The sequence below is a fragment of the Miniopterus schreibersii genome (assembly GCF_964146895.1).
Source record: "Miniopterus schreibersii genome assembly, chromosome: 15".
Classification (NCBI taxonomy): Eukaryota; Metazoa; Chordata; class Mammalia; order Chiroptera; family Miniopteridae; genus Miniopterus; species Miniopterus schreibersii.
The window spans coordinates 31572514-31598047 of NC_138115.1; the positions used below are offsets into that span (position 1 = coordinate 31572514).

Sequence of the window (25534 nt, forward strand, 5' to 3'; positions counted from 1 at the left end):
GTGGTGAGGCCTCTCTTGCTGACTGTCTTCTCAGTGGGTCGTCACATAGCGTAAGATCTTTCATGCTTCTTTCTCTTCTTATAAGGACACTAGTCATATTGGATTAGGGCCCCACCCTTATGATCGAATTTAACAATATCTCCTTAAAGGCCCTATCACTAAATGCAGTAAAATCGCAGGATAGGGGTTCAACATAAAAATGTGGGGGAGGACACAATTCAGTCCATAACATCATGTGATCTTAAATAAACCCCTTAACTTCTCTAAGCCTTGGTTCTCTCATCCCAATTCTTTGGGGGCAAGATCAAGTTTAATCATTAAATGGCAGTAAACAGAATACATGTGTGTGAAGCACTTGACATATTATCTGACACAAAGTGAAAGTTTTGGTTGTTTTCTCCAGAAACAGACAAGAATTGGACAGTAAGTAGGTTATTTGGGAGGTGAAAGGAACACCAGAAGGGGAGTGGAGGCATAAGACAGGAAAGAGAAAGCAGCAAATAAAAGATGCATTATCTAACAAATCACCACTGAAAACAACTGTAGCTTTAATAAAAGAATGAATCCTGGCTTTAATTCTTAAACTGCATGTATTAGTCTGTTAGGAATGCCACTCACTGGGGAAACTCAGGCAACTATGTAGAACAAATACCACAGAGTCACCCCATCCCTGGGGCAAAGGAACTGGGGCATTTCTGTACTAATGATGAAATGATGATTGGTTGAGGCCCACTCCCAAGGGTGTTAATTATCTCCACTTCCAACCTGCTGTGCTTGTGGAGAAAACCTTCAGGCAAAGACATGCCCTTTCAGCTCTGCCATCATAAGGCCTGAGGGGATCTGTCTGCTACAATGAGCCATTAAGTAGTAGTTATCCTACTCGCAGTTTTCAGAACACTGGACATGTTGTTTGACCAAGAAGTTCTGGTGCCAAGCAAGTGTAAGGAATGCTCAGTAGATGGCTGTCCTCAGGGATTTTCCACTAAAGCTCTATTGATGTCCTGCAGTTGAGATGCCAAACTTTTTCTAATCCTGTGATTTCCAGACTTATGTTTTTATACAATATGTAAACTATTAAGGAATGAAAAGTTTCTGATATGTGCTTTGGGGATTATCAATTCTGGCTAATAGAGATGTGACTGTCAAGTAAAGATGTTTTTAAACTGCTCACCACTGTAGCCCCGGAACAGTGTCTGGCACAGAGAAAGTTTTCAATCAGTGTTTGTTGTTGCAACAGAGTCTTACAGCAATTTCATAATGGCATCTGAAAAATATGTTCAGTAAAACAAGTCTCATGATAAATAACTGTATAGTCCCTAAAATGACTGTTTTGAAAGACTCTGAACGAAAATTCAGCTGAACATAATACACACTTGTTGAGATACTGGCCAAAACATGTCTTATTTTCCTGGCTTTGTTCCCATCCACCTAAAAGAAACAGTAGACTTTTCTGTAAAAAGAGGACCTGTGCTTTTAGAATAGTGTCTACTTCGGAGGGGGAGAACCACTTCCTCCCCATATCCGTGTGAGAATGCAGATCAGGGACCGAATGGGACTAATGTCCCTCTGGTCCAACTTGGCTACAAAGAGCGTTTCAGCTTCTATTTCCTCCCCCTGTACTTCCTCCTTTTGTTGAATGCTGAGGATTGCAGCTGTGACCCCACTAATGGGTGAAAAAAATCATCCTCCTTATCTTGATGCCAGGTAGAGCTAGCAATTTGTTGGCCTCAAATGTCAGCTGGGACCAGGGTGAGTCCTTGTCACTCTTTCTCACCCTCTATCAAGACCTAAGACATTTCTGAGCCTGAGTTGCTTCCGCTGCAACAAATCATACATGAGAAGTAGGATTTGCAAACACAGGCTTTTCTCTCTAGATCACTGCTCCATCTGGGCATCGGTGCTATTTTCTTCCCAACAGTTGTGAGAATGGCCGCATCGCTGTTTGTTGGTCATTATTACAAGGAAAGGTTTGAAACCCTAATTATCACTCATTCTTTGGAGCTGAGATGGAGGCCTGGGGGCTGTAAAATGAGCTTAATCGCCTGCTTGATTAGCCATTTGTGTACCCAAATGCCCATTTCTTGAGAAGGAATAGTTCCTAGAAAACTGCTTATTTTCCTAGCATCTGTAAAAGGCAGGAGCTGGAACCCAGTAGCCTTCTCTTCACACCCTACAAATAGATATGCTGGCATTTCTAGGTAAGAGTGAGGAGACATGACTGTGACCACCTAGACTCTCATGGGCTAAGTCTCTCTTGGTCTTCCTTGGAGAATGATAATGTAGGTCTTGGAAGAGCCTGTAAAGACAATCTGCCCACACCCAATAACCCAGTGAGTGGGTTGTTACAGTGCTGAGAGGGTGGTAGGGGTCACTTGGAGCCATGCAGGTAGGTAACCAACGTGGATGAAACACAATGACAATGGGCAGAGTATTTCTGAGACCAGATTTATTTGGAAAATGAGGTCTGTTGCCTTTCTTTGGTCTGAAGTTGAACTGGCTACTGCTTACTGGTGACCCTTATTTGTCATTTATTCATTTGTCTTCCTCATTCCCTCCTCGCTGAAAAACCCCTGGAGAGAAACGATACAGTCTTCTAATGCCCTTTTGCTGTTTGTTTTCTGTTTCCTCTGTGTTTTGGTTCACCTCAAGTTCAAGAATAATGTCTGCATTTTTCTAGGAAATGGTAGCTTTCACAATCTGTGAATGGAGAGGGAGAAGGGATAATTATTTTGAGAGCCATGGGCACCTTCTTAATGACTAGGGTAGAAGAGGTGAGGCGTTCGGATTCAGAAATAGCTGTAGGATGGAATGCCAATTCCTTTACCATCAGAAATTTTTTTCATGCCATTTTACTGATAGCCAGCTATAAATAAAAAATGCTATGTTCTTAATCATCATGTTACACTGCCCTTAACTAAGGCTTTCAGATTATTTCATTCTTGAGGTTTAGCCTGATTATTTCTTTACAATGTTCTCCAGGGTTAAGTGCACTAACATGGGACCCAGAGCTTCAAAGCAAACACATGTAGTACAAATCCAGCTGTGACAATTTCCTAAATTTGTTTCACGAGTTTATCAGAATGTGGCTGGAGATCAGTTTCTGGAGTCAGACCTGTGTTCAGATCCCTGCCTCTTAACTCTGTGGCCTTGGGAAAGTTACTAAAACTCTCTGGGCCTTTTTTCCCTCATCTAGAAAAGGAAATTAATAATGCCAAATTTGTGGGGCTGTAACATTAGCAATAATGTGACCAGTAAATCACAACCTTCCTCAATTTCTCATTCCCTTCAGATTATATTCTCTCTCTTCCCCACTTCATAGCCAAACTTGCTGAAAGAATTGTCTCCATGTGTTGCTCAGTTTCCTTCCCTCTTCCTCTCCTCTTCAACCTGCTCCAATCTATTTTCTGTTCCAAACCTGAACGCATGTTCTTTGTCCCCAAATTTAATGTTCTCTTCTCACCTCCCTTATTGTAGTGACTGGCACGGCCATCTTATCCATTGATGCATTCATCATGCTTCCCTCTCTCTTTGTATTCAATCTGTTTCTAAATTCTGACCATTTTACGTCTAAATAGCTCATAAATCCAGCCTCTCCTCTCCATCTCCATGGCCACGATCATCATTTGCCTGGTTTACCGCAAGAGATTCTACGTGGTCTGCTCCCATTCACCCCACCACCTATCCACTCACTCCCCCAACACCAGTGCCTCTCTCCTTTGGGATGAGTTTTCTTTGTTTATTTGACCACTTGGTAAATTCCAGCCTCCCCCACTAGAACATGAGCTCCCTGAGGTCAGAAATGTGCTTACCAATCTATTCTCCATGCCTAGCACCAAGCCCAGCATGCAGTGAGGGCTAAGTCAATATTTGTGGAGTGAATAAAGCATCTGCCATGTAACATATACTCCTTAAATGGGACTTCCCATTGCTGTCATTGTCGTTGTCATCATCACCATCATCACCAGGTGATATTTTTACAGAAATCCTTTCTTCTTCAGATTATAGCTATTTGAACATTAGTGACTTTAGATCTGGCTGTCCTAGGGACGTTCTTTGACTCTTTGCATTTGACACTAGCACACTCAGAATTTTCATTGGTCTAACACACAGACAAAAATGTATAAGAATTTCAGAGACAGCTTTTAAAAAACAAACAGCTCACGGTTTCTGTGTCAGGAATGGGGTGTGGGGAGCATGGCTGGGTCTTCTGGATCAGGGTCTCTCACTGGCTGCTGTTGAGTTATGTCAAGGCTCAAATTGGGGGAGGACCTGCTCCCAAGCTCTCTCGTGTGGCTGTTGGCAGGCCTCAGGCTCTCGCTGGCTGTTGGTTGGACATCAAGTCTTGGCCACATGGGCTGCTCTCTAGGGCTTCTCACAGCATTGCAGCTTGCTTCCCCCAGGGGACTCTGCGAGAGAGGGAGACATGGGGAGCAAGAAGGAAGGCACAGCCATTTGGTAACTTAACCTCAGGAGTGATATCCCGTCACTTTTATGGTCTTCTGTTCATTAGAAACGAGACACTGGATTCATCCCACATTGAAGGAGAGGGAATTACACAGTGGGGTGAATACCAGGAGGTGAGGATCATCGGGGGTCGTCTTAGATAGAAGCTGCCTGATACACGGGGTGACTTCATTCTCTGTAAGCAAGAGCATGGCTTTCACTTGATTCTTTTAAGCCTGGTCCTCTTTGGGAATCATGGGTAGCATGCCCATCAGGGCCTCAATGCCTTGCCACACTGCTCTTTCAAAAAAAAGAGGAAAGATGGAAAGGGGGGCGCAGGTTCTGCTAAAAATAGCTCCTAATATAAAAACTGTTTTAGTTGTCATCACACGTTGTGCATTAAAACTTAATCATGGGAAGGACCCCAATTACTCCTGTTGGCTTGTCTGAGCATCAGTTTCCTGATGACTTACTTTATAGCTTCCTAATGAATATATTAAAAATAGAACTCTAGAGATAATAGATACAAAAGGTGTATATTTAGATGTTGGGTTTCTTCCCCTCCCTTCATCCACACTCCACTTTGCACAGAGGTTTTAGTGTTAATCTGAGATTTTTCTGAAACTTTATCTACTTTCTCTTAATGTACATATGCCCAATATTTGCCACCTAATTTTTTAAATATGTTTTTATTGATTTCAAAGAGAGGGGAGGAGAGAGAGATGGAAACATCAATGATAAGAGAGTCATTGATCGGCTGCCTCCTGCACACCTCCTTCTGAGGATCGAGCCCACAACCTGGGCACATGCCGTGACCAGGAATCAAACTGAGACCTTCTGGGCCATGGGTCCAAGCTCAACCACTGAGCCATACCAGCCAGGCTGCCATCTAATTTTTATATAAATCCCTCCGCAACAATTAAATCACCTCCTAATTGACCGAATTATCTGTAATTCATCACACATCCTTTTATATCACACACCATAAGAGGAAAAAGGGGGAATAACCTATACTTAGGAGAAGCTCATGGAAAACCCTTGGAAAATGAATGGACATAGACATCATCATTTCAGGCTGTGAATGCAGAATTTTGCAGAGGAAGGATTAAAAGTAGACCTGCAGCTATATGGCCACTCTCCCCTTTTGTTTCCTCTGTGCAGATCGTTTCCCAGAGGAAGCTGTCCAAATCCTTGCTGAAGCACGGGAACACTGCGGGGAAGTCCTCCATCACGGTAAGCCCCTGCGCGGCCCCCTGCCAGGCCCAGGGGGCGCAGGCCCGGTGGCTGTTGGCAGTTGATGCCACAGTTGCTCGACTGTCCAAGCCACCTGTTTCTTTTTTTTGTTTCTCCATCTGCCAATACCATTTTAACCTTTTTAGCCCTATGGAAAAGGGGTATAAAAAAAGGATCTGAAAGTGGAGCCATGTACTTCTATAAGCACTTCTGCGACTGCAAGATAGGTTTCAGAGGGGGACAGAGACAGAGTTGTCGAGCTCAGTAAAAATGCGGAATTGTGTGCAGTTTTCAAATCATCAAAACTACCTATCGCTGCCTCTCATTTTTCTGAGAATTGAAAGTTGGCTCTCATCACTTTTAGTCCAAGGTTTGATGTGTTGCCTAAGGACCAGCATTTAACTCTCTTCTTTAATATAATAGTTTGGAGCTATGCTGTCCTATTTGGTAGTCACTAGGCACATATGATTATTTAAGTTTAAGGAAAATTATTTAAAATTAAATAAAAGCAGATATTCATTGCTTAATCCCACAAGCCACATATGAAGTGCTCAATAGTTACATGTGGCAAGCAGCTACTATTTTGAACAGTGCCTATTATAGAAACTTTCTGTGACTGCAGAAAGTTCTATGGGCAATGCTGGAAGTGCTTCTAAATAAAATCGTAAATTTTCCTATATTTGAAACGTTGACATCTTTTCTTATATTGGAAACGTTGACATATTAGAGAGCCTTTGAGAAAGGTAGAGAAAGTAATCTAACCAGTTAGATGTGTGGACCAAAAAAAATAAAAGGTAGGAAAAAGTACCAGGAGAATCTAAATTGCTAGGGAGGAAAATTGCCAGGAGGCAAACCTCCTGAGCTTCTTTGAACATTTCTTTTAAACTTGAAAGTGACTGGTTTATTTTTGTAAATAATAACTTTCATCATTTTTCCAAAGGTGTCTATAAGCCACTTTTTAAAGGAAAAATTCAGAAGAATTCCTGCTGGTAAAAGTTATGACCATTCTTACAATCATTTACCTGAATCTGTTGCTTAAATATTTGAAACGATGCAGCCATGTCAAAGCTTTTTCTTGACTGCCATGTTCAGTCATAACAATGGTTCGAGTGGCTTTGAAGACCCTATGGGTGCTCCCAAAAGCCATAGACCCAAAGGCTCACTCCCAAAGCCCACTAACCCAGAGAAGCCTTGAGTGGTAGATCCAGGTGTGAGACTTGTCCTGGCTCTTTCTCCTGGAAACAAAACCTCACCTTGCCACCTTTTCTCTACAACATCTTGGAGATTTCCTTCCTACACACATTCCAAAGAAACTTTATCTCCTTAATTTTAAATATTTATATACTCCTTCTAATCTTGGGTCTTTGGATCAAAACAATGGCTCTATTAGCTTTTGGAAAACACTTGAAAATATGTGCAAAACTTTTCAAGGCTTCTGCAGATGAAGATTATAAATTTCATCATCTTTCCAAATGTGTCTGTGACCACAAAACAGTTCAAAGACCACTGCTCATGTGGAGTATAAGAGGCATGCAGGTGATAAGGTACCAAAGAGGACCAAATGGAAAGTCTAAATAGGATGGTTTCTAGTTTACCAAGAAGTTCTCGAGTTTTCACTGTTTATCTGGACTCGGTGTTTCCTACTTAGGTGCTCATAGGTTTGGGGGTGATTTTCCTCATTAGGCAAACTTTTTGGCTGTAATGCTAGGTGCAAAATAAAATTTTCCAGAGGCTACCAGTATAGAACCAACTCATAATGGGAAAGTTGAGCTCAGATAGAGCAGAGATATAATTGAGGGTATTCACATACTACGGCCTTTGAATGGTAAAGTCCTAAACATTAATTATAAATGGTTGAACTTGTCTGCAACTAGACTGGTCCCTAAATTTTTGTTACTGTTTTTCTACCAATTTCTGCTCCAAGGTTTTGAGAGTCACTAACTATTAATTATTGAAAAGTGACTTATTATGAAAGAAGCTCTTAAGTAATATTATATTTTCACTTATACCAAAATCTTTGTCAGGAATTCTACTCTTGAGGGCTTAGATCTCTCTCTCTCCCTCTCCCTCTCTCTCCTTCTCCCTCTCTTTCTCTCTCTCTCTCTCTCTCTCTCTCTCTCTCTCTCTTCTCATCTCAGAAAGCCCTGGAGAGTCTTTTTTGAAAAATAGGAATTAGAACATTTTTCCAATGGCCTTACAATCATTGGTCTAGAAAGGACACAGAGGCTGGTTTATCTCCCCCATCCCTTGTGGGTCTGACTCAAAGTAGTGGAGAAATGTTACTGCTCCTCCTTATTTGCAACTTTCCAAAGTGGGGGGGAAGGGAAATATAAATATATATATAATTATTTATGGGCATGTCATCCAATGCTGTGTGGCACATAAAGAAAAAAAATCTTCCTAACTGCTGCTCCAAATGTCCCCTCTTCCAGCCTACGGCCTGTCTCTTGTGTTCTCGTGCTCAGCAGAAATGAAATCTGATCACCTACCATTGTCTATTCTAGGGAGTTGCCTTGAACACCTGGAAATGCTGTCCCTTGTTCACTAGCGTTGTAGAAAACTCCTTTCCCAACATCAGTCTTTGTTGATTTTTGAGCCAAATATGAGCTAAATTTGTTCATGAACTCCCGGGCTGAGTGATCCAACCATTACTGCAGCTGATTCTTGCCTTTTCCTTTAGGTGATTGCTGAAGAATTATCTGGCAATGACGACTATGTTGAACTTGCATTCAATGCACGGAAATTGGATGACAAGGTAAAGTGTTTGGCATTAACCTCATTGAAGGAAGTAATAAAGCCAGCACACAAAGTTTAATCAGATTTTCCCCTGCAGCTCTTTTTTTCTTTTCAACTCATATTATTAAACAGATCAAAGATTTCAGAGAGGTCTGCAAAGTACGACTTACCCCAAATTGTGATTTACTTAATGAGATGAGGGAGAGACTATAATTAAACCAGGACACTGTTATTGCACCAAGACTTCATTTGTTCCCAAACGCGCAGTTCAAATATGCGCAGAGAAAATGTGAAAGGGAAAAGTGACATTTATTAAGCACCTATATTTGCCAGGGTTAAGAGTTTTTCATGCATTATCACATTTATTCATTCTTATAACCTCCATGCAACAGGCATTATTAACACTGTTTTGCAAATAAGGAAATAGATTCTAAGAGGAAGTAACTTGTCTGAGGTCATTCCATGTGTTAGCCCAGATAATCCAAGACAGGCTCAAATATACAAGGATTTTCTCAGGAGACATGCCTGTGTAGGAAGCAGAGGAAGGACGTCTGGGAGAGCTGACAGACCACGGTGCAGGTCTGACCATGAGTAAAGGAGCGAGGGAAAGACGGTTGGGTGGCAGTGTCCTGGAACGCCGTGCAGTCTAAGGAAGGTTCGGCAAGGCCATCAAGGAGTCCTACAGCCAAAATTGGCAACAAGTTCAGCAGTCTTAACATGCAGGTTATCCTGGAATTGAGGATAGAGTGTAATAAGGAAAAGGAATCTGTTCTGTTCAGCTTCTGACTTTAGGAACTGATCATTTTCAAAAGGTCAAGTTCTAATTGCAGTTGTAGGCATTTTACTGAGTGTAACTGTAGAACCAGGCTCTTCACTCATCTGACCTGTCCCTTATTTAATAGGTAAACCAGACTAGTTAATCTTTTTTCTCTTTTTAATATGTTTTTATTGATTTCAGAGAGAGGAAGGGAGAGGGAGAGAGAGATAGAAACATCAATGATGAGAGAGTCACTGATTGGCTGCCTCCTGCACACCCTACTGGGGATCGAGCCCACAACCCCGACACATGCCCTGACCGGCAATGGAACGGTGACCTCCTGGTTCCCAGGTCGATGCTCAATCACTGAGCCACACCAGCCAGACCAGTTAACCTTAACACGAATAAGCAGTTAAGACTTCGTTAAACTGAGAAACATTTCTGTCAAGGTTTATGGGGGAAGTAACCACATACCCCAAAATGTGTTCCCAAGTATTCGGTATGAGGTTTAAAAACACAAACCTCAAGGGAGCCCATAAGAACTAGATCCAGAAGATCAGTCATGTTTACTCTTATACTTCTGGATTGTAGAGTTAGTACTAGTCCTCCTTGGCCACACACACAGTCACTGACTGGGAGCAGCCCCTGGGAAGCGTGGCCTTGGTACGTGCAAGGAAGGATTCGTGAGCACAGTACTTTTGTCTTCAAGCCCCAATAAGATAGTACAATTATATCATGGCACAGCTGGGAAAGTAGATGTAATCCATGTAAACAAAAGTTATTTGGCATCCTCAATAATTTTTAAGAGTGTAAAGGGCTCTAAGATGAAAAAGTTTGAGAACCATTATTGTAGGGTATGCCAGGGAGCACTAGGCACTTTTGCAAACCACAATGTCAGAGAAACATCCCTTTTACTTTGATAGAAATCGTCATTTTTAACTTGTCTTTCCAATATTGTTGAGTAGACTAGCAGGCATCTACCTAAAATGGAAATCCAGAGTCCTTGACATCTGAGAGGTGGTCTTCCATGAGAGCCACACATAAAATAGATTATTATTTATCTAGTATCAATGCAATTCACTTAGTGAAGAGATGGGCATTCTAAGTTTTAGAGCACATTTATTACATTAACAGCTAGTTAGCAGTCATTTGACAAGTAAGTAGTAAGTAATCACTTGAGAACATTCAAGCTGACACAGTATTCTTTCCCCCTTTCCTGAGAAAGTGTTCATGTAGGTGTGTTGGAACTGATTCTCACACTGCTGGCCTCCCCATCTGTCATAGTAATCATTACAACCTGCGTTTTCAGTGCTCCCATGATGCCAGTTCGAGGGGGTGCTGTATAAGCAAACAGATCTGTCTCTAGAGCAGAGGTCGGCAAACTTTCCGTAAAGGGCCAGATGGTAAATATTTTAGACTTTGCAGGCCATATGGTCTCTGTCCCAAGTACTCAGCTCTGCCTTTGAAACATGAAAACAGACATAAGCAATATGTAAATGTATGAGTGTAGCAGTGTTCCCATAAAACTTTATTCACAAAAGCAGGCGGTGGCTGGATTTGGGCCACGCACCATAGTTTGCCAACCTCTGTTCTAAAGCAATGTTAAATCTCTACCTGCTTTGCTGTGATTTAACCTTGTTCAAGTATGCCTACCTGAAAACTATTCCAGCCTGCGTTAATGATAGCAAATAAGCATCTACAGTGTACCAGGTGTCAGGAGTCTAACCTACGTCATCTCCAAAATGCATAACCATGTACCCATAGGCGGGTATTATTATTTCCATCTTACAGATGAAGCAGAGTGAGGCAAATTAAACAATTTGCCCAAAGTCACAAGGTTAAGAAGCTGTAGAGTCCAGATATGACTCCAAATCTTTCAGGCAATCTTTTTAGTACCAATATTTTATTTTCAAGGTCACTGGAAGTACACTGCTTCCTTTTCCATTCCAAACCTCAGCTGATATCTTATTGCCCTCTCACTTGACCAAATGTCTTTCGTATTGGACTAAAAAGGCAGAGTAATATAGCATCCAAGTTATTAAAAAATTTCACTGTAGCAAAATTTCAGTAAAATGTCCCTATAATTCATCTTATTGCACTGAACTGTCCCAAGGGCCATCTTAGTGCTGATAGTATAGCAAAGAAAGCTTAAAACTCCAGATTGTGGTCAAGTAACCACACAATTAGACCCAGAGTTGTTGTTTTTAAGCTAAGAATTTGAGTGTGCATCTAAGATATGTTTGAGCTTCTTATGAGTTGTTTGATTTCCAGAAATCAGATGCCTTCTTAATAGGACTCATCCCTAATACTTGCACAGTGCTCTCCAATGTGTCCTCATGTCTTCTCTCTTTTACTGATAATAATTATAGCAGCAACATTCTTTGAGTGCTTACCCTGTGCCAGGGACTGGACTCAACACTTCCCGTGCATTAGCTCCTCTAATTCTTCCACATTGCCACCAAGCAAAAGGTGATACCCTTCCATTTATGGAGAAGGAAACTGAGACTTGGAGAAATGAACTGTCTTGCCCCAAGTCATCCCTAGGGTGGAGTCAGAACTTGAAAGCAGTCCTGAGGCCAGTGTGCTGCATATTAGATTTTTGCTTACTTGAAGGCAGAGATTGTATCCAGCCTGTCTTTCCTTTATCTGTCCTCCTGATTACTCTGCTAACCCTAAATAGTATTTTAAAAGAGAGTGAAATAAAATAGAAAAAGCATTGCAATATACTAACGAGAGAAAAAATAGGATACTGAAGTGTATATAGAGTATCATTACAAATAGTTTTTTTTTTTAAAGGAAGAAAAGAAAATTATGTCAAGAGTCTAGAAAAATATTTACCAAAATGTTACTGATAGTTACAGAATTATGGGTAAGATTATGGGCTCTCTTTTCCTTCTCTCTATTTTTCTCTATTTTCTGTTTTTAAATTTACATGGTGACATTTTAAAATTATCTAAAGGGGAAAAAACACACACAAACTGATAGAGTTCTTCCAATGTGGTCAACAGTTTTTAAGTATAATTCACAAACATATTTCCTGAGGGATCAACAGTCCGTTTAAGGAGGCAAAGCCTGATGCTCCCAGAGAAGGAGCCAAGAGCACCTAGGAGTAAGCTAATGTGGCCCACATCCATTGGGAAAGGGAGGGAAGAAGGAGTTGCCAATTTTTTATGATGAGTGTTGAAACAGAAATAGGCTCCAGGGATGAGTGTCAAGTAAATGTATGGAGGTGGGAATCAGCTCAATGTGTGTCTGGGGGGGAAACTGGGGCCATTTGGGGGGAAAGCAAGGTCTGCAGGGCAGACTTATTAATGAAAGCAGCCATTGTGTGCTCTTGACAAGATTAAGGCACCTTCAGAAATACTTAGAGGGGAAGGGTATTTGCCAGCCTCTGGGCATTGTGAAGTTTGGTGTTTAGTTCCTGGCTGGGTGGGGAGGGCAGCCAAAGGAAAGGTGATTATCCCACCTCCCATCGGTTCTCCTTAAGGTACCCTACAAAGCTTCTAGGAGGAGTCTTCGCTAAAAGCCATTATTATTTTCCTGCTCAAAATCCTTCTGTGGTTTCCCACTGGCCCTCTAGGCAAGTGCACGCACTTCAGATGAGCACTGAAGGCCCTTCGCATCAGGGCGCTGGCATTGCCAGCAGCCTCTCAAATTGCTCCCCTGCGCGTCCTTGGGCTGCGGTGGAATTAAGCTACTTGATGTGCCCTCTGTTTACTCTTCACACCTTCACCAGCCTGTTTCCTCCCTCTGGACGTCCTCCCTGCGACCCTGTTTTCCAGTCAAAATCCATCACTTCCACTCTCCTCTGTTATTCATTCATTCATTCATTCGTTTGTTCTTCATGTTAGCCCTAGGATGTGTTTACTTGTGTGCTTGTCTTACCACAAAACTAGACAGTTCATTGGAGGGCTAAGAAGAGTTTTTATTTTTCCTTAATATCCTAACATCAAGCACAAAGGCTCCATGATAAGGATATCCCCTTAGAATATTTTGTTGAGCTGAAGGCCACCATGGCTCTAGGCTTTATTCTGCTTTGCTGCAATCTAGATTTCGCGGGGCAGGGTGAGGGCAGTCACCCCCTGAAATACATAGTAAGAGTGTCGTAACTAAGGCTATATTGCACAGAGAGCTTCCTATACCAGCTGTTCTTGTTATTCATTCATTTATTTATTAGTTCACATATTCAATAAGCGCTGTGTGCCACTAAAAGCTAGACACTATGGAACATGCTGAGGAAAATGCTAGAAATATAAAGGAAAATAAGACAGTTCCTCCTCCCTGAGAGTTTATAATCTGTTGGAGTGAAAAACAAGTTTAAAAGAAGGATATGGGTAGGTCTGCTTCTAGTAATAAAATACCTGTTTATTTTACATTATTATCCCACTGAGAATAATTATAAACACTGGATAAGATACAAGAGACATCTGTTCTAGAGTCCTTAGGCAGCCAAGATTTGAGGGGCCAGGAAACTGGAGAGAAGAAAAATCCATTGGGGTGAGTCAGACATTCGATGCAGATTTTCCACTCAAGGCTGACTAGTAAAAGACCTTGGCTAAAGAAGCTGGAAGCCGAGCAGAAAACTGCTGCTAAGAAAGAGAAGCTGGCAGAAGTTCTGGTAGTCTCATGAAACAGGAAGCAACACTGGCGTTCACGGCTACTGAGAGCTGTGGCTAGAGATCTGTAGATGCCTCAGAGAAGGGAAGTGGTCTAATAGTCTGAGTGACATCTCTCAAGGCATTCACTAATAGCAGCAGAGAGAAAAACTGAACAAAAAGCTGGAGCCAAGAGATTATGGAGATAAACAGAGCCTTTGAGGGTCTTCCAAATAAAATGGCATTAAGGGCTTGTCAAGGAGGATCAGCCCTCGTCACACTCAGTCCTTTAGTTGGAGCCCTTTAAGGACTATACCAAAGGAGTAAAGGAATCAGAAATAGATTGGACCTTTAAGGACTTTTGAAGAAATCAACCTCTAAGTAACTCAATCCTAATTGGATTGAGGTGACTGCCTCTATTTTAACTGCTTGCCAGGAGCTAAAGATTCATCTAGAGCCATTATAATCCTCTTTACATAGTATCTAGTATTTAGTAAAAAATTAACAAGCATACCAAGAGGCAGAACCAAGAAACAGATAAAGAAACAGACCCATAGGTGATCCAGATAGTGTAGACATCAGACATAGGCTTTATAATAACTGTAATTAACATGTTGAAGACGGCAGCTAGCTACATCGATTCTCAAAGAATCCTCACTTGAATTGATCTTTGAAGAATACTTTGGATCTCAGCCAAGTACTTACTTCTCAAAGGAGGTGGAGTTCAGAGCAGTTCATTCTAGCCAAGGTTGGGGCACGGGGATGAAGAATGAAACGGAAGGGTCAAATCCAGGGGCACTTGATCCAGGGCTGAACTAGATGTTTGTGTGGAGGAAGGGAAGCAACTGATTGTTGTTTATCTGTCTATTTTAGGATTTCTTCAGTAAATCTGACCCATTTCTGGAAATTTTTCGTATGAATGACGATGCAACTCAGCAGCTTGTGCACCGAACTGAGGTAAGAAGAGTCGTCTTCAGCTATGACATCATGTCTCCTAAGATGATAAATTGACCTGTTTTGAGAAACCCCTTACATTTCTTAATGTCTGTAGCTATGTACTCAGACATGGAGTCCTCACTGTTATCAAGAGGACTCTTTATTCTCAATTTAGATGTTAGCAGAGAAGACCCTCTCTCACCCAAATTTTTCATTATTGACCAATGCTGACAGCTAGCAACTTATTAATAATAGAAATATGAATACTTGCTAATATTTAATGAAGGTGACTAGGTGCCAAGCATTGTACTAAGTGATTTTATATGCATTATTTTATCTACTTCTCACAACAGTCCCTTAATGCTATTATTAATTTCAGCTTGCAGTTGAATAAACTAAACTTTGGGGAGGTTGAGTCACTTTCCTGGTTCTCACAGTTAACAAGGGGTATGGCTCAAGTTCGAATTGAGTTTGTTTGATCTTGAGCTTCACTGTAATTTGGAAAGGCAACCTGCCTCCCCAGGGAAAGCTCATACACTGGCCTTATGTCAAGCCTATCATCTGAACAGCTGCCCTGTCCCAGCCACTGGTCTAGCTCCATCTCTCTCTCATCTTTCGTCCTCTTTCTCCATGTGACTCCAAACCTTATGCCTCACTATCCAACCCCCCACTACCCACTACTACACACCACTCAGCAACCAACCCCAATCTCTACTTTTTATTTTATTTTATTTTAATTTTACTTTACTTTATTTTATTATTTTATTTTATTTTATTTTATTTTAATTTTATTTATAAGCCAATCCAAGAGAGATTCTGTGGGAGGAAGTGGGGTAATTTTGATGACTGCCTTGGAGCTGAGAGAAGACTCTGTTGTGCTTAGTGGTAGCGTAAAGAAAGAAGGAACCCTCATGACTCGAAGGATGAGAGTGGGGTGCCATGTTCCCATACCCCACACTGGAAATCCAGTTCCATATTCCTGAAGTAACAGAGTTGCAGGTAGCATTAGGGGAACAGAACATGTCATACTTCAAGTAGAAAAGAATGGAATAGTCTTGAATGGGCTAGTCTGTGGATATCATCTAGTGCCTACTTGGCACTTAACAAAATGTGTTTAATAAAACAATGAATAAATGAGTGGAGTTGAGCACAGACAGTGCGTCCACTACATGTTATAGCAAAATGTGGTTCTCTGGAACTTAATCCCTGGGGAATAGATGGAGGTACAATGGGAACAGTTTCCCCACCATTGAATAGAATGTTTTCACCCATAAAGATTCCTTTGGTGGAACAGACTTTTTTCAGAAGTAAGTAGACTTTGGGGAAAACAGAAGTGGTGCCCACTCAAGCTTTCACTGTAGTCTGTGAATGGAGGCCTTAAAGTGCAGGGAGCACAGAGATGGATGGGGTACTGCTGGACTTCTCTCCCAAGATCCTTCTCTCCTTTGCTCCTGACAGCATTTCTCTTCTCATTCTTGATATTGTTAAATCCTCCTAGTCCCAAGAATCACTAGAACTCCCCCCCAATTCCCAATTGCTGAGGGGTTCCTGGAGTCTCACAAGAAATGCAATTGTAAGCTTTTCCAGTGAGTCAAGCAACATAAAACATTGATTTTTTTTTCCTCACCAGAATGCACGCAAACACATTTTTAATTTCAGAAGCAATTTCTAGTTGAAATCTTGACTTGCTATTGAGTTTTTCAAAACTGTTGCAACAAGACATCTTTAATTCTTGGTATTTTTATATAAAGATGAGAACTATGAACTAACCCAGACAATTTTATCAGACGTCTCTGGTCACTATCACTTTGACCATCCCCAGGGTATCAGAGCTCAAGACAAAGTCACACAGGACCTTTATTTTTCTACTTTAATGCATTAAGAGAAATTTCATAATGAGCCCGTGATATAATGAATAAGTCACAGTTATAGTAAAGAATCCAGTAGAAAAGAGAATCACTTATAAAACAATTACGTTATTTGGATAGAGAATTAATTTTTTTTACGATGCTACGACTTTTGCTAACTAAAAACTCCATAGGAAGAAAAATCAGTATGACAGAATTCCATTTAAGTTCATTGACATGTCCCCTAGAGCAGTGGTTTCATGCATCCGAATCACCTAGGGGGTCCCCCCTCCGGAGTCTCTGTCCATAGGTCTGGGTGGAACCTGAAAATTAGCATTTTTAACAAGTTCCCAGGTGATACAGCTCCTGCTGATTCAGGAATCACACTTTGAAAACCCTTGCACTAGAGTACACAGTAGTGTTAGGCACAGAGCAGATACTCATACATTCTAAAACAAATTGAATTAGTTGAATCATAGTGGTGACAGGATAAGACTAGACTCATATGGACTCTTGGGCAGGATTTAGCCAAGTTCATGATGAGTAAGCTGCTTTTAAAAGTATTTCACTGTAGAAGAAAGTGACACTGAAGATCTAAAGATCTTCCCTGTGTCTGTCTTCCTAGGATAACTAGTTTAAGTATGCTCCTGGGACTTTTCTTCTAGAAATTTCTCTTCTGATTTGTTATCTCATCTAACTCAAGGTCACAGTTACCAAAGACCATTCAATTCTTAAGCAGTAGAATTGTCCTGCTATACCCCCATGCCCACCAATAGTCTTTGCCTATGCTGACTTCAATAGAAGAGAATTTATGCCATAGGACTGACAGTCCTACAGAACAAGGGATCTTTTATCAGAGGCCAGAGGCAGTCCAACCTCATTAATTCCAACTCCTTTTGATATAGAACAAGTCATCCCCAGCATCCACATACTGGACAGTATTACTGTCATTATTCTTGAAATGACAGCCAGGCCAGTGATCTCAGGAGTTCTGCCCATAATGACCACTTAGTGGACACCATTAAAAGATTTACTACTCTAGGTTTTCATTAAGGCACCAGTTCCAAATAATTGTCCTTTTCAAAGTGCCACAATGTTTCTCAAGCATTTTTATGTTAAAATGTGAAAATGTCAAGCCTTTTTCCCCCCATCCACCACTCCTCTCCTTTTTTCTTCTCAGGTTGTGATGAATAACTTAAGCCCAGCCTGGAAATCATTCAAAGTATCCGTGAATTCCCTGTGCAGTGGAGATCCAGACCGCCGGCTGAAGGTCAGAAATCTATCTATGTCTGAGAAATGCAATTTTTATGTATTTAACCCTCCTTTCTCTCAAGTGAATGTTAGCAAACCAAAAATTTTCTGTACCATTTAATCAAATCTCTTAGCACCTTTTTGGAAAAAACAGGGGCCATTTCTTCTGCGACAGCCATTGAAGCTCACGAGATAGCCCAAGATAAATCTCAATTTTGTTATGTCAAGAGGCAAATCTTATGCTTCTCAGAGATAAACTGTGGCAATAACTTCAGGGTGTAATGGGGAGTTATTAAAAACACAAATACTACTGTATTGACTATCTACAGTTGCATAATGGACTACTCCAAAATTTAGTGGCTTAAAATAATAACCATTTATTTAGCTTAAAATTATTTGTCTTTGGCAAGTTGAGCTCATCTAGGACGTTCTTCTGTTGGTCTTGCTTGGACTCCCTCACACATAGGGAGACTCTACTTCTGGAGTTCAGTTGGCTGTCATCTGGAATGACTGGGGTGGTTAGGCCATGTGTCTGTCTCCCATCACCCAGCAGGCTAGCTTGGCCTTATACACAGAGCAACCTTAGGGTTCCAAAAGAGCAAGAACAGAAGCTGCAAGGTCTCATGAGGCCTAGTCTTAGAACTCATACATGGTCACTTCCTCTGCATTCTGCTGGCCAAAGCAAGTCACATGACTGTCCCAGATTCAAGGGATGAAGGAATAGGAAATACGTTCCACCTTTTGGTGGAAGAGCTACAAAGTATTGTGGCTAATTTTTTGAGCCTATCACAAATGCATTTTGAATACCATAGGAATGTGGAAGTTGGAAGAAAAATGCATTGTGAGAGTCAGGATGACCAAAGGAAGACAATAGGCTGAGTGCCAGAAGCAAACTCCAAGAGGCATTGCCTATGGTCCATGGTCTGTCCCTCTCTCTGCCTTGGTAATCCAGAAGCTGGGACATATTGTCAGTGTCCCAGAGCTGATTCTACCAATTTAAGATGACTAAGTAAATTCAAGGGAGACCAGAGCCTATAAGGCTGATTGATTCATGTTCAATGAGAAACATGACCATCAAGCAGACTTAACATTCACTTCAGCTTCACCAGGGCATTTTCTCCATGTGATTAAACCATAGGGCAGACAATTGTCAGAAGGTTGCTGTGATAGCCTGAAAGCAAAGCCAGGGATGCTAGATAATGTCGATGGCTAATGGCTTCAGGCTCTAAAAGCTTGGGGCATCTGTCTCCACAATAGGAACATAGGTCTATTAGGCAGACTAAACATTCATGTTGGTCTTTCAGGGCACCTTATCCCATGGGCATTGCCAGTGTTTGCCTTGGAAACTTTATATTTTCTTCTCTCTTTTGCTCCATAAATCGTCTTCCTTCTCTCCCCACCACTGGATCATTTTGAAGCAAATCCCAGATCAGGACAGACGCATCCCTTAGGCACAACAAACATAGTGCCAGGGACCATGATCATTTAGGAATCTGTGAAAATGTTTTAATTGCTTTTAAAGTCAGAAGGAAAAAAATCAACTTGTAAGATTGAATAAAATCTTTTCATTTTTCCTCACATCAGAAAACTGACATTTTTAGCATCCCAAAATCTATTGTAAGAGGAAGCCCATGAAGGCAAAAGTATCTAAGGCCAACAAAAGTTATGATGTGGCCCTACCCCAACCAAGCATCATCTCATTTCATCCAAAAATACTCCAGTATGCATCTCTAAAGGCTAAGGAATCTTTCTATAAACAGCCACAAGCCCGTCATCATATCTAAGAATATGAGCTAAGCTTCCTATTAATCAAATATTTTGCGACTATTCCCATGTGACTGATTGTCTAATTTATTAAAATGTTTAGTGTTTTTTTTTTAATTGGGATCTAAACAAGGTTCAAGCATTGCATTAGACTGAAATGTCTCTGAAGTTTGTTTTAATCTGTTAGTTGCCTTTTCCTCTTTTTTTTTTCTTGCACTTTACTTATTGAAGAAGCAAGGTTGGTTGGTTCTGTAGCATTTCTCACATCCCATGTTCCCTGTAAACAGCTAGTTGGAACCTGATCAGCTCCGGGGTCTCCCTTCCAGCAGCAGTGCTTTATACCTAATGGTGCTCTGCTGTGGTGTTAACAGTCACGGAGGAACACTGTCCAGGTTCGTCATTTTGTAATGGTTTCCAAAATAGTGTTTTTGCAATTCTATCATTTCCTTGTTATTTATTATTTAGAGTTCTTCTGTAAAGAAAGACTTTTCCTTTAATAACTATTTGGTCTCTGAGGTATGGTTTGTACACAAAAGGCAGAAATATGACTTATTTTTTCCTTTTTACCAATTTTCAGAATAACATGTTACTTCTCTAGTAGCCTCCATAGGGGCCTAGTGCAGTTTCTCAATATTATTAAGAATTCATGGATTTTTAAAATGTACTTGAGTATTTCAACTCCTTTGAAAACTTGAATTGTCTCATGTGTGACCAATGAAAACCCCTTCAAGTTGGCTCTTGAGTTCTTTTGATATAAAGTTAATAGTGTTTAATACTTTCCTTGCTCTCTAGTATGAATTTTTAAAGTCATAATCTTTAAATTATTTTTCATCCTAAGTTATATCTCTCTATAGATGGTGAGTCATATTTTAAAATCATGAAAGAATTCTCCATAGTTAAACCTCTATCAGGTTCCTTTGTTTCCTTTTGCTTTCATTTTTTAGGATTTATTTTTCCAATTCTAATTTTGTTCTATAATTATATAAAACTTCACATGATTCTAAAGTCGAAACTACAAAACAAGGTACACTCAGGAAAGTTTAGCTCTCATCCCTGTCTCTTCTCTTTTTACTCTCTGCCCTTACAGGTAATTATTTTGTAGTGCACTTGCATACCTGGTAGAGCTAGCACCTTAGATACTTCTGTATTCCTCATCTTTTTAAGGGTTTTCCTGGATACTTAGCTTCTTTGTTCTTTCTATTTAGCTTTAGAAATAAGCAACTAGCACCAGAGAAGACAGGAAATTTGATGGCATTTTTATTGGGATTGCAAAATAAATCTTTTTAAATATTGAGTCTTTCCATTCCAGAACATGGCATGTTTTTCCATTTAACTCATGTCTCCTTTTGTGTTTTGCATGAGTACTGTTTTCTCGTATAGGTTTGGAATGTTTATTTTTAAGTTTATGCCTAGTTAGTTTCTTCCCTTCCCCCTCCTCCTTACTTTGTTATTGTAAATTGGGTCTTCCATTTACATTCTAACTATTGTTTGTATACATAAAAGCTATTGAATTGTTTTCTTAAATTACCATTTTATTAAGTTCTATTATTGTTTATAGTAATTTTCTGTTAATTTTTTGGAGTTTTCTGAATATGTAATTATATCATCTGTAAGTACATAGTGTTTCCCCTCCTTACTTAACTAAGGGGTCTAGTTATTTCTCTTCTTTAATCGTGTGGCCAATACCCTGCTAGATAGTAGTGGAGATAGAAGGCATCCTTGTCGTATTCAGCGCTACAGTAGAAAATCCTACAGCGCTTCCCCATTAATTATGACAGATTAATTTTTTTAAGTAGATCTGAAGGTGTCAAAGGCTTAGAGCTTTCTAAGCCATGTCTACTGAGCCTCAAATACCTGGTAGCATTCAGAGAGGATTCTTCTTTGTTATGACTACCCAAAGACAATGCTGAAACCTGCTGAGATGCCTTCTGAACTATGTGAAAGACCTTGCACTACTTCCTGAATAGACTTAAGTTTATATTTAAAATTAACAATTCAATGAAGTGATCCATGGTTTCCATGGCATACTTGAGTCTTTGTCAAAATCATAATTTTATTTCTAATCATACAATAAGATAAGCTCCATTGTCTTCATTCCACAGATGAAGAAACAGAGGGTCAAAACCCTATGCAGTCGAACGCCAAATTTAATGCTTTTTATTGAATTGTGCTGCCTCTATTTTGTTGTATTTATTAGAAAACAAATCATCCTGATAAAGCATATCCCTTTACTCTGACCCAACCAGAATGTTTATTTATCATCATTCTAATATTTAACAGAAACAAGACTTGTCAATATGTAACATATTTCATAAAGCCTGGAAAACTGTCAATTATTTAACATACCACTAAGGGAAAAACTACTCAACTGTAATGGAAAAATCAATCAATAAAATAAAAAGAAAGCAAGTTCACTTCTATCTCTACCTACCTTACAATTGAAAGGGGGAGGGGGGGGCTTGCATGGTTACTGTCCTGTGAAGTTTTCTTGAGATATGTTAAAATTCAAATGCTTTCTTTCTGGCCTTCTGGACTCGGGGGCTGCTGATTTCGTGCCTGTTGATAGTTCACTCTGTCTAAATGCCCTGCAATTACCTGAGGATTGCAGACTCATCACAGCGTCTCTATAGCGGATCAGCCAAGGCACAGGAATTCTTGACTCTGCTTAAGTAAATGGCACCTGTGAGCCCAGCAGCCTGTCTCTGCTGAGAGCTGTGATCAATACTGCAGCATGGAAAAGCAGTAACCAGCTTAAGTAGCATTAAATCACGCAAGAATAGAGGAGGCTTCTGAATGAGAGAAAACCTACATATTGTCCTAATTTTAATAACTGTTTCCTTTTCATTGATATTATCCCCCCCCTTTTTTTTTTTACAAATGAGGAATTCTCTGTGGTTAAGCAAATTGCCTAAGATTACACAGCTAAGTCGCACAGCCTTAGTTTAAACTGAGGTCTCATCCTCCATAGGCCTTGCTGTTAACTGTTAAAAGACAGTTAACATTTACTGAGCATGCACCAACTACCAGGTACTATGCCAGACACTGCTTAAATCATCTCATTTAACTTTATAATCATCTTTGGTTAAACAATTCTGCAGTAAAAAAAAAAGAGCCCCATGCAATATAAGTTTATTTCTTACGTAACAATCAAAGGGAAAACTTTCCCATCAATGTCTGCCTCTCCTCCATGCAGTGACTCAAGAATCTTATGGCTTCTATCTCATGGCTCATCCATAGCTTAGGGCCTCGTTGTTACTTGCATCCAGCAGGCAGAAGAGTAAAAAATGTGGAGAGAGATCTCTCTAGAAGTTTTAACTGAAAACGGCACATGGCATTGCTATCAAAAAACAACATGCAGGGATTTTCCGTGTGTACTGTGATGCAGGTAGAGAATTAGGAATGAAGAAAACTTTCGATTGCACAGTTGGGCTTTTTTCTAGGCCTCACCAGTACTGTGTCTTCAAATCTGAAAGCATGTGAGGACTCCTTGTTTAGGAATATTCAGAGACTGTTTTCTGCTTTTCTTCATCTTTCTAAAGCCAAGTCAGACAAACATAGTTATCACCCTCCCGAGAGCATGTTTTCTCCCTGAGGTTGCTGCCCCTTTCTGAATCTGGTTCATGCAGGAGTCTCAGGACTGACTTGCCCTCCAGCGTGGCCCCATCTCCTGGTAGCTGAGGACTCAGGCTCTAGGCCAGCAAGAAGCAGCAGAAGCTGTCAGCAAACTCTGGCTCCAGGTTGGCTTGTCCCTTCCAGGTCAAGCGTTCCTCTCCTTTCTGGCCTCCAGCTGTTCCCCTGACGTTACTTTTAGTGCAGCTCTTTTCCCAAAGATATCTATAAACATATTTATGCAGAATTTATAGATGTTTTGCACTAAGAATGTTGTCTGGAAATGGAAGTCCCCTTTTTAGTTTAAGTTGTACAGATTTGCTTTCTTTATTTAACTAATTAATACTTAATGAATATGGGTTGAACAGAAAACAAAGTGGTGCAATGAATAGGAAGTGGCTTGCATAAATAAATAAATGAACAAATGAACTAATTAATTAATTAATTTTAAAAACCAGCATAAGTCACTGTCGTCTGTGTTACCAGCACGCAGCATCCTTTGGACAGAGACCCATCCATTTGGATTATGCCACAAAGCTGCATCAGAACATTCTCAGACTTTCCACTTATAATGTTCCTTCCCCTTCATCATTCAGCAATTTTGTCCAGCTTCCGAGTTCTCCAGCACCTTTCCAGTAGCTGGTTGACTTTCTTATTTTCAGTGCAGAAGCAGGTATAGATGGAGGATTCATAAGTAATGTGAGGAAACTGCTTCTCATCAGAGCAGTTGTGATTTTTTTGAGATGGGTGTTCTTTCTAGCAGAGAAATGCCCACCTCGGAAGACAAGAGAGATCTCTTTTCACTTTAGTCTTTTTTTTCTTTTCCCAGCCCTCACCCAAGGATATTTTTTCCGTTGCTTTTTCAGAGAGTGGAAGGAAGAGAGAGACAGAGACAGAGAGAAACATCGATGTGAGAGAGACACATCGATTGGTGCCTCCCATATGAGCCCTGACCAGGGCTGGGGGTCGAGCCTGCAATTGAGGTGCGTGCCCTTGGCCAGAATCAAACTCAAGACCCTTCAGTCCCCAGGCCGATGCTCTAGCTACTGAGCCAAACCGGCCAGGGCTCTTTTCACTTTAAATGAGAGATCTCACCAGGGCACTGATTAGTGTCTATTGGGTGTTCTTAGTTCAAAATTTCAAAGTATTTTCCAAAGGTGATCTCCTCAAAAACATTTTCTGAGTCAAATACAGAGCATGACCACATGGATAATTTTCCTAAAAAATAGTTTGGCCAGATCGTGCCACCCCTTTTATGGTCTTCACTCATAAGGGTGCAAGGAAGAACCTCTCTTGCACCCCTATAAGGGATTCTGAGAAGGAGGAATCTGTGGTCAGAAGCTCTCAGGGGCTCCATACCCTCGTCCCAGATTGCTGACCGAGCAAAGCCACCTTAGGGAAGGTGCACCAGGGGTCCCCAGGGGTCAAACACTCCTGCGTACCATAACCTCAAGTGGCCCTTTCACAAGGGGCAACTTCAAAGTCATGTTAACAGGAAGAAGATTCTTTTTTAAAATATATTTTTAAATTGTGGTAAAAGATAAATCTACCATTTGGGGTGTACAGCTCTGGGGCATTAAGGACATTCACGTTGTGCAGCTCTCACCACCATCCATCTCCAGAAGTTTCCCATCTTCCCCAGTGAATCTTTATATCCATTAAGCAATGACTTTCAAGATTCTTTTTTTTATATAACACCAGATTGTATGGTTTCCTGGAGTGGGGGGGGACACAACACACACCATTTGCTTTGGCGAGGTTTATTCTCTTCCTAGCTATTGAAAAAATCAGACCTGATTCTCACTGATGAAAAATTATCTTGTCGTTGAACCTACTATTGACCTCATTTGAAGGAGGTCCTTTTTGGAGAAATTAAAGACTGGGCAGAAGAGGGCTCCCATTAGCAGCAGAGGCTTGACTCATGGAGGGGTGGAATTTTCTCCTTGGATGGTGTTTGTTGGAGAAAAGGGGTTGGAGTAGCATCAGCATAGAAGGACTGAAAATAGGAAGGAGATCTGAAAAGAGAGGGGAAGTTAGGAGGGAAGAGCTCTGGCCACGTGTGGGTAGTGGCCACTCTCTCGGACAGCACAGTTACAGAGTATTTTCCTCAACACAGGAAGCTTCACTGGACAGTGCTGGCATAGCGTGGAGGTTCCAGGGTCAGGCAGACTTGATTCTGGCCATGTCACTTGCAAGCTCTGGAATTTAGTCAAGTTATTTCCGCTTTCTGAGCCTCAGTTTTCTCATCTGCAAAATGGGGACAGTAAGAGTGTTTCCCCCTCATACGCTGTTGGTGGGTTTGTAAATCAGTGTAACCACTGTGGAAAACAGTATGGAAGTTCCTCAAAACATTAAACATCCAA

General features: G+C 40.7%; 1 protein-coding gene across 5 annotated transcripts in view; it reads left to right on the top strand.

The window, feature by feature from the left end:
• CPNE4 (copine 4) overlaps nucleotides 1-25534 on the top strand; it is a 320582-nt gene that overhangs the window by 214756 nt on the left and 80292 nt on the right. For all 5 annotated transcript variants that reach the window (XM_081159934.1, XM_081159931.1, XM_081159932.1 and 2 more), the window contains exons 4-7: nucleotides 5605-5676; nucleotides 8357-8431; nucleotides 14638-14721; nucleotides 17728-17817. In XM_081159934.1, coding sequence (XP_081016060.1) covers nucleotides 5605-5676; nucleotides 8357-8431; nucleotides 14638-14721; nucleotides 17728-17817 — 321 coding nt within the window. The remainder of the gene's footprint in view (nucleotides 1-5604; nucleotides 5677-8356; nucleotides 8432-14637; nucleotides 14722-17727; nucleotides 17818-25534) is intronic.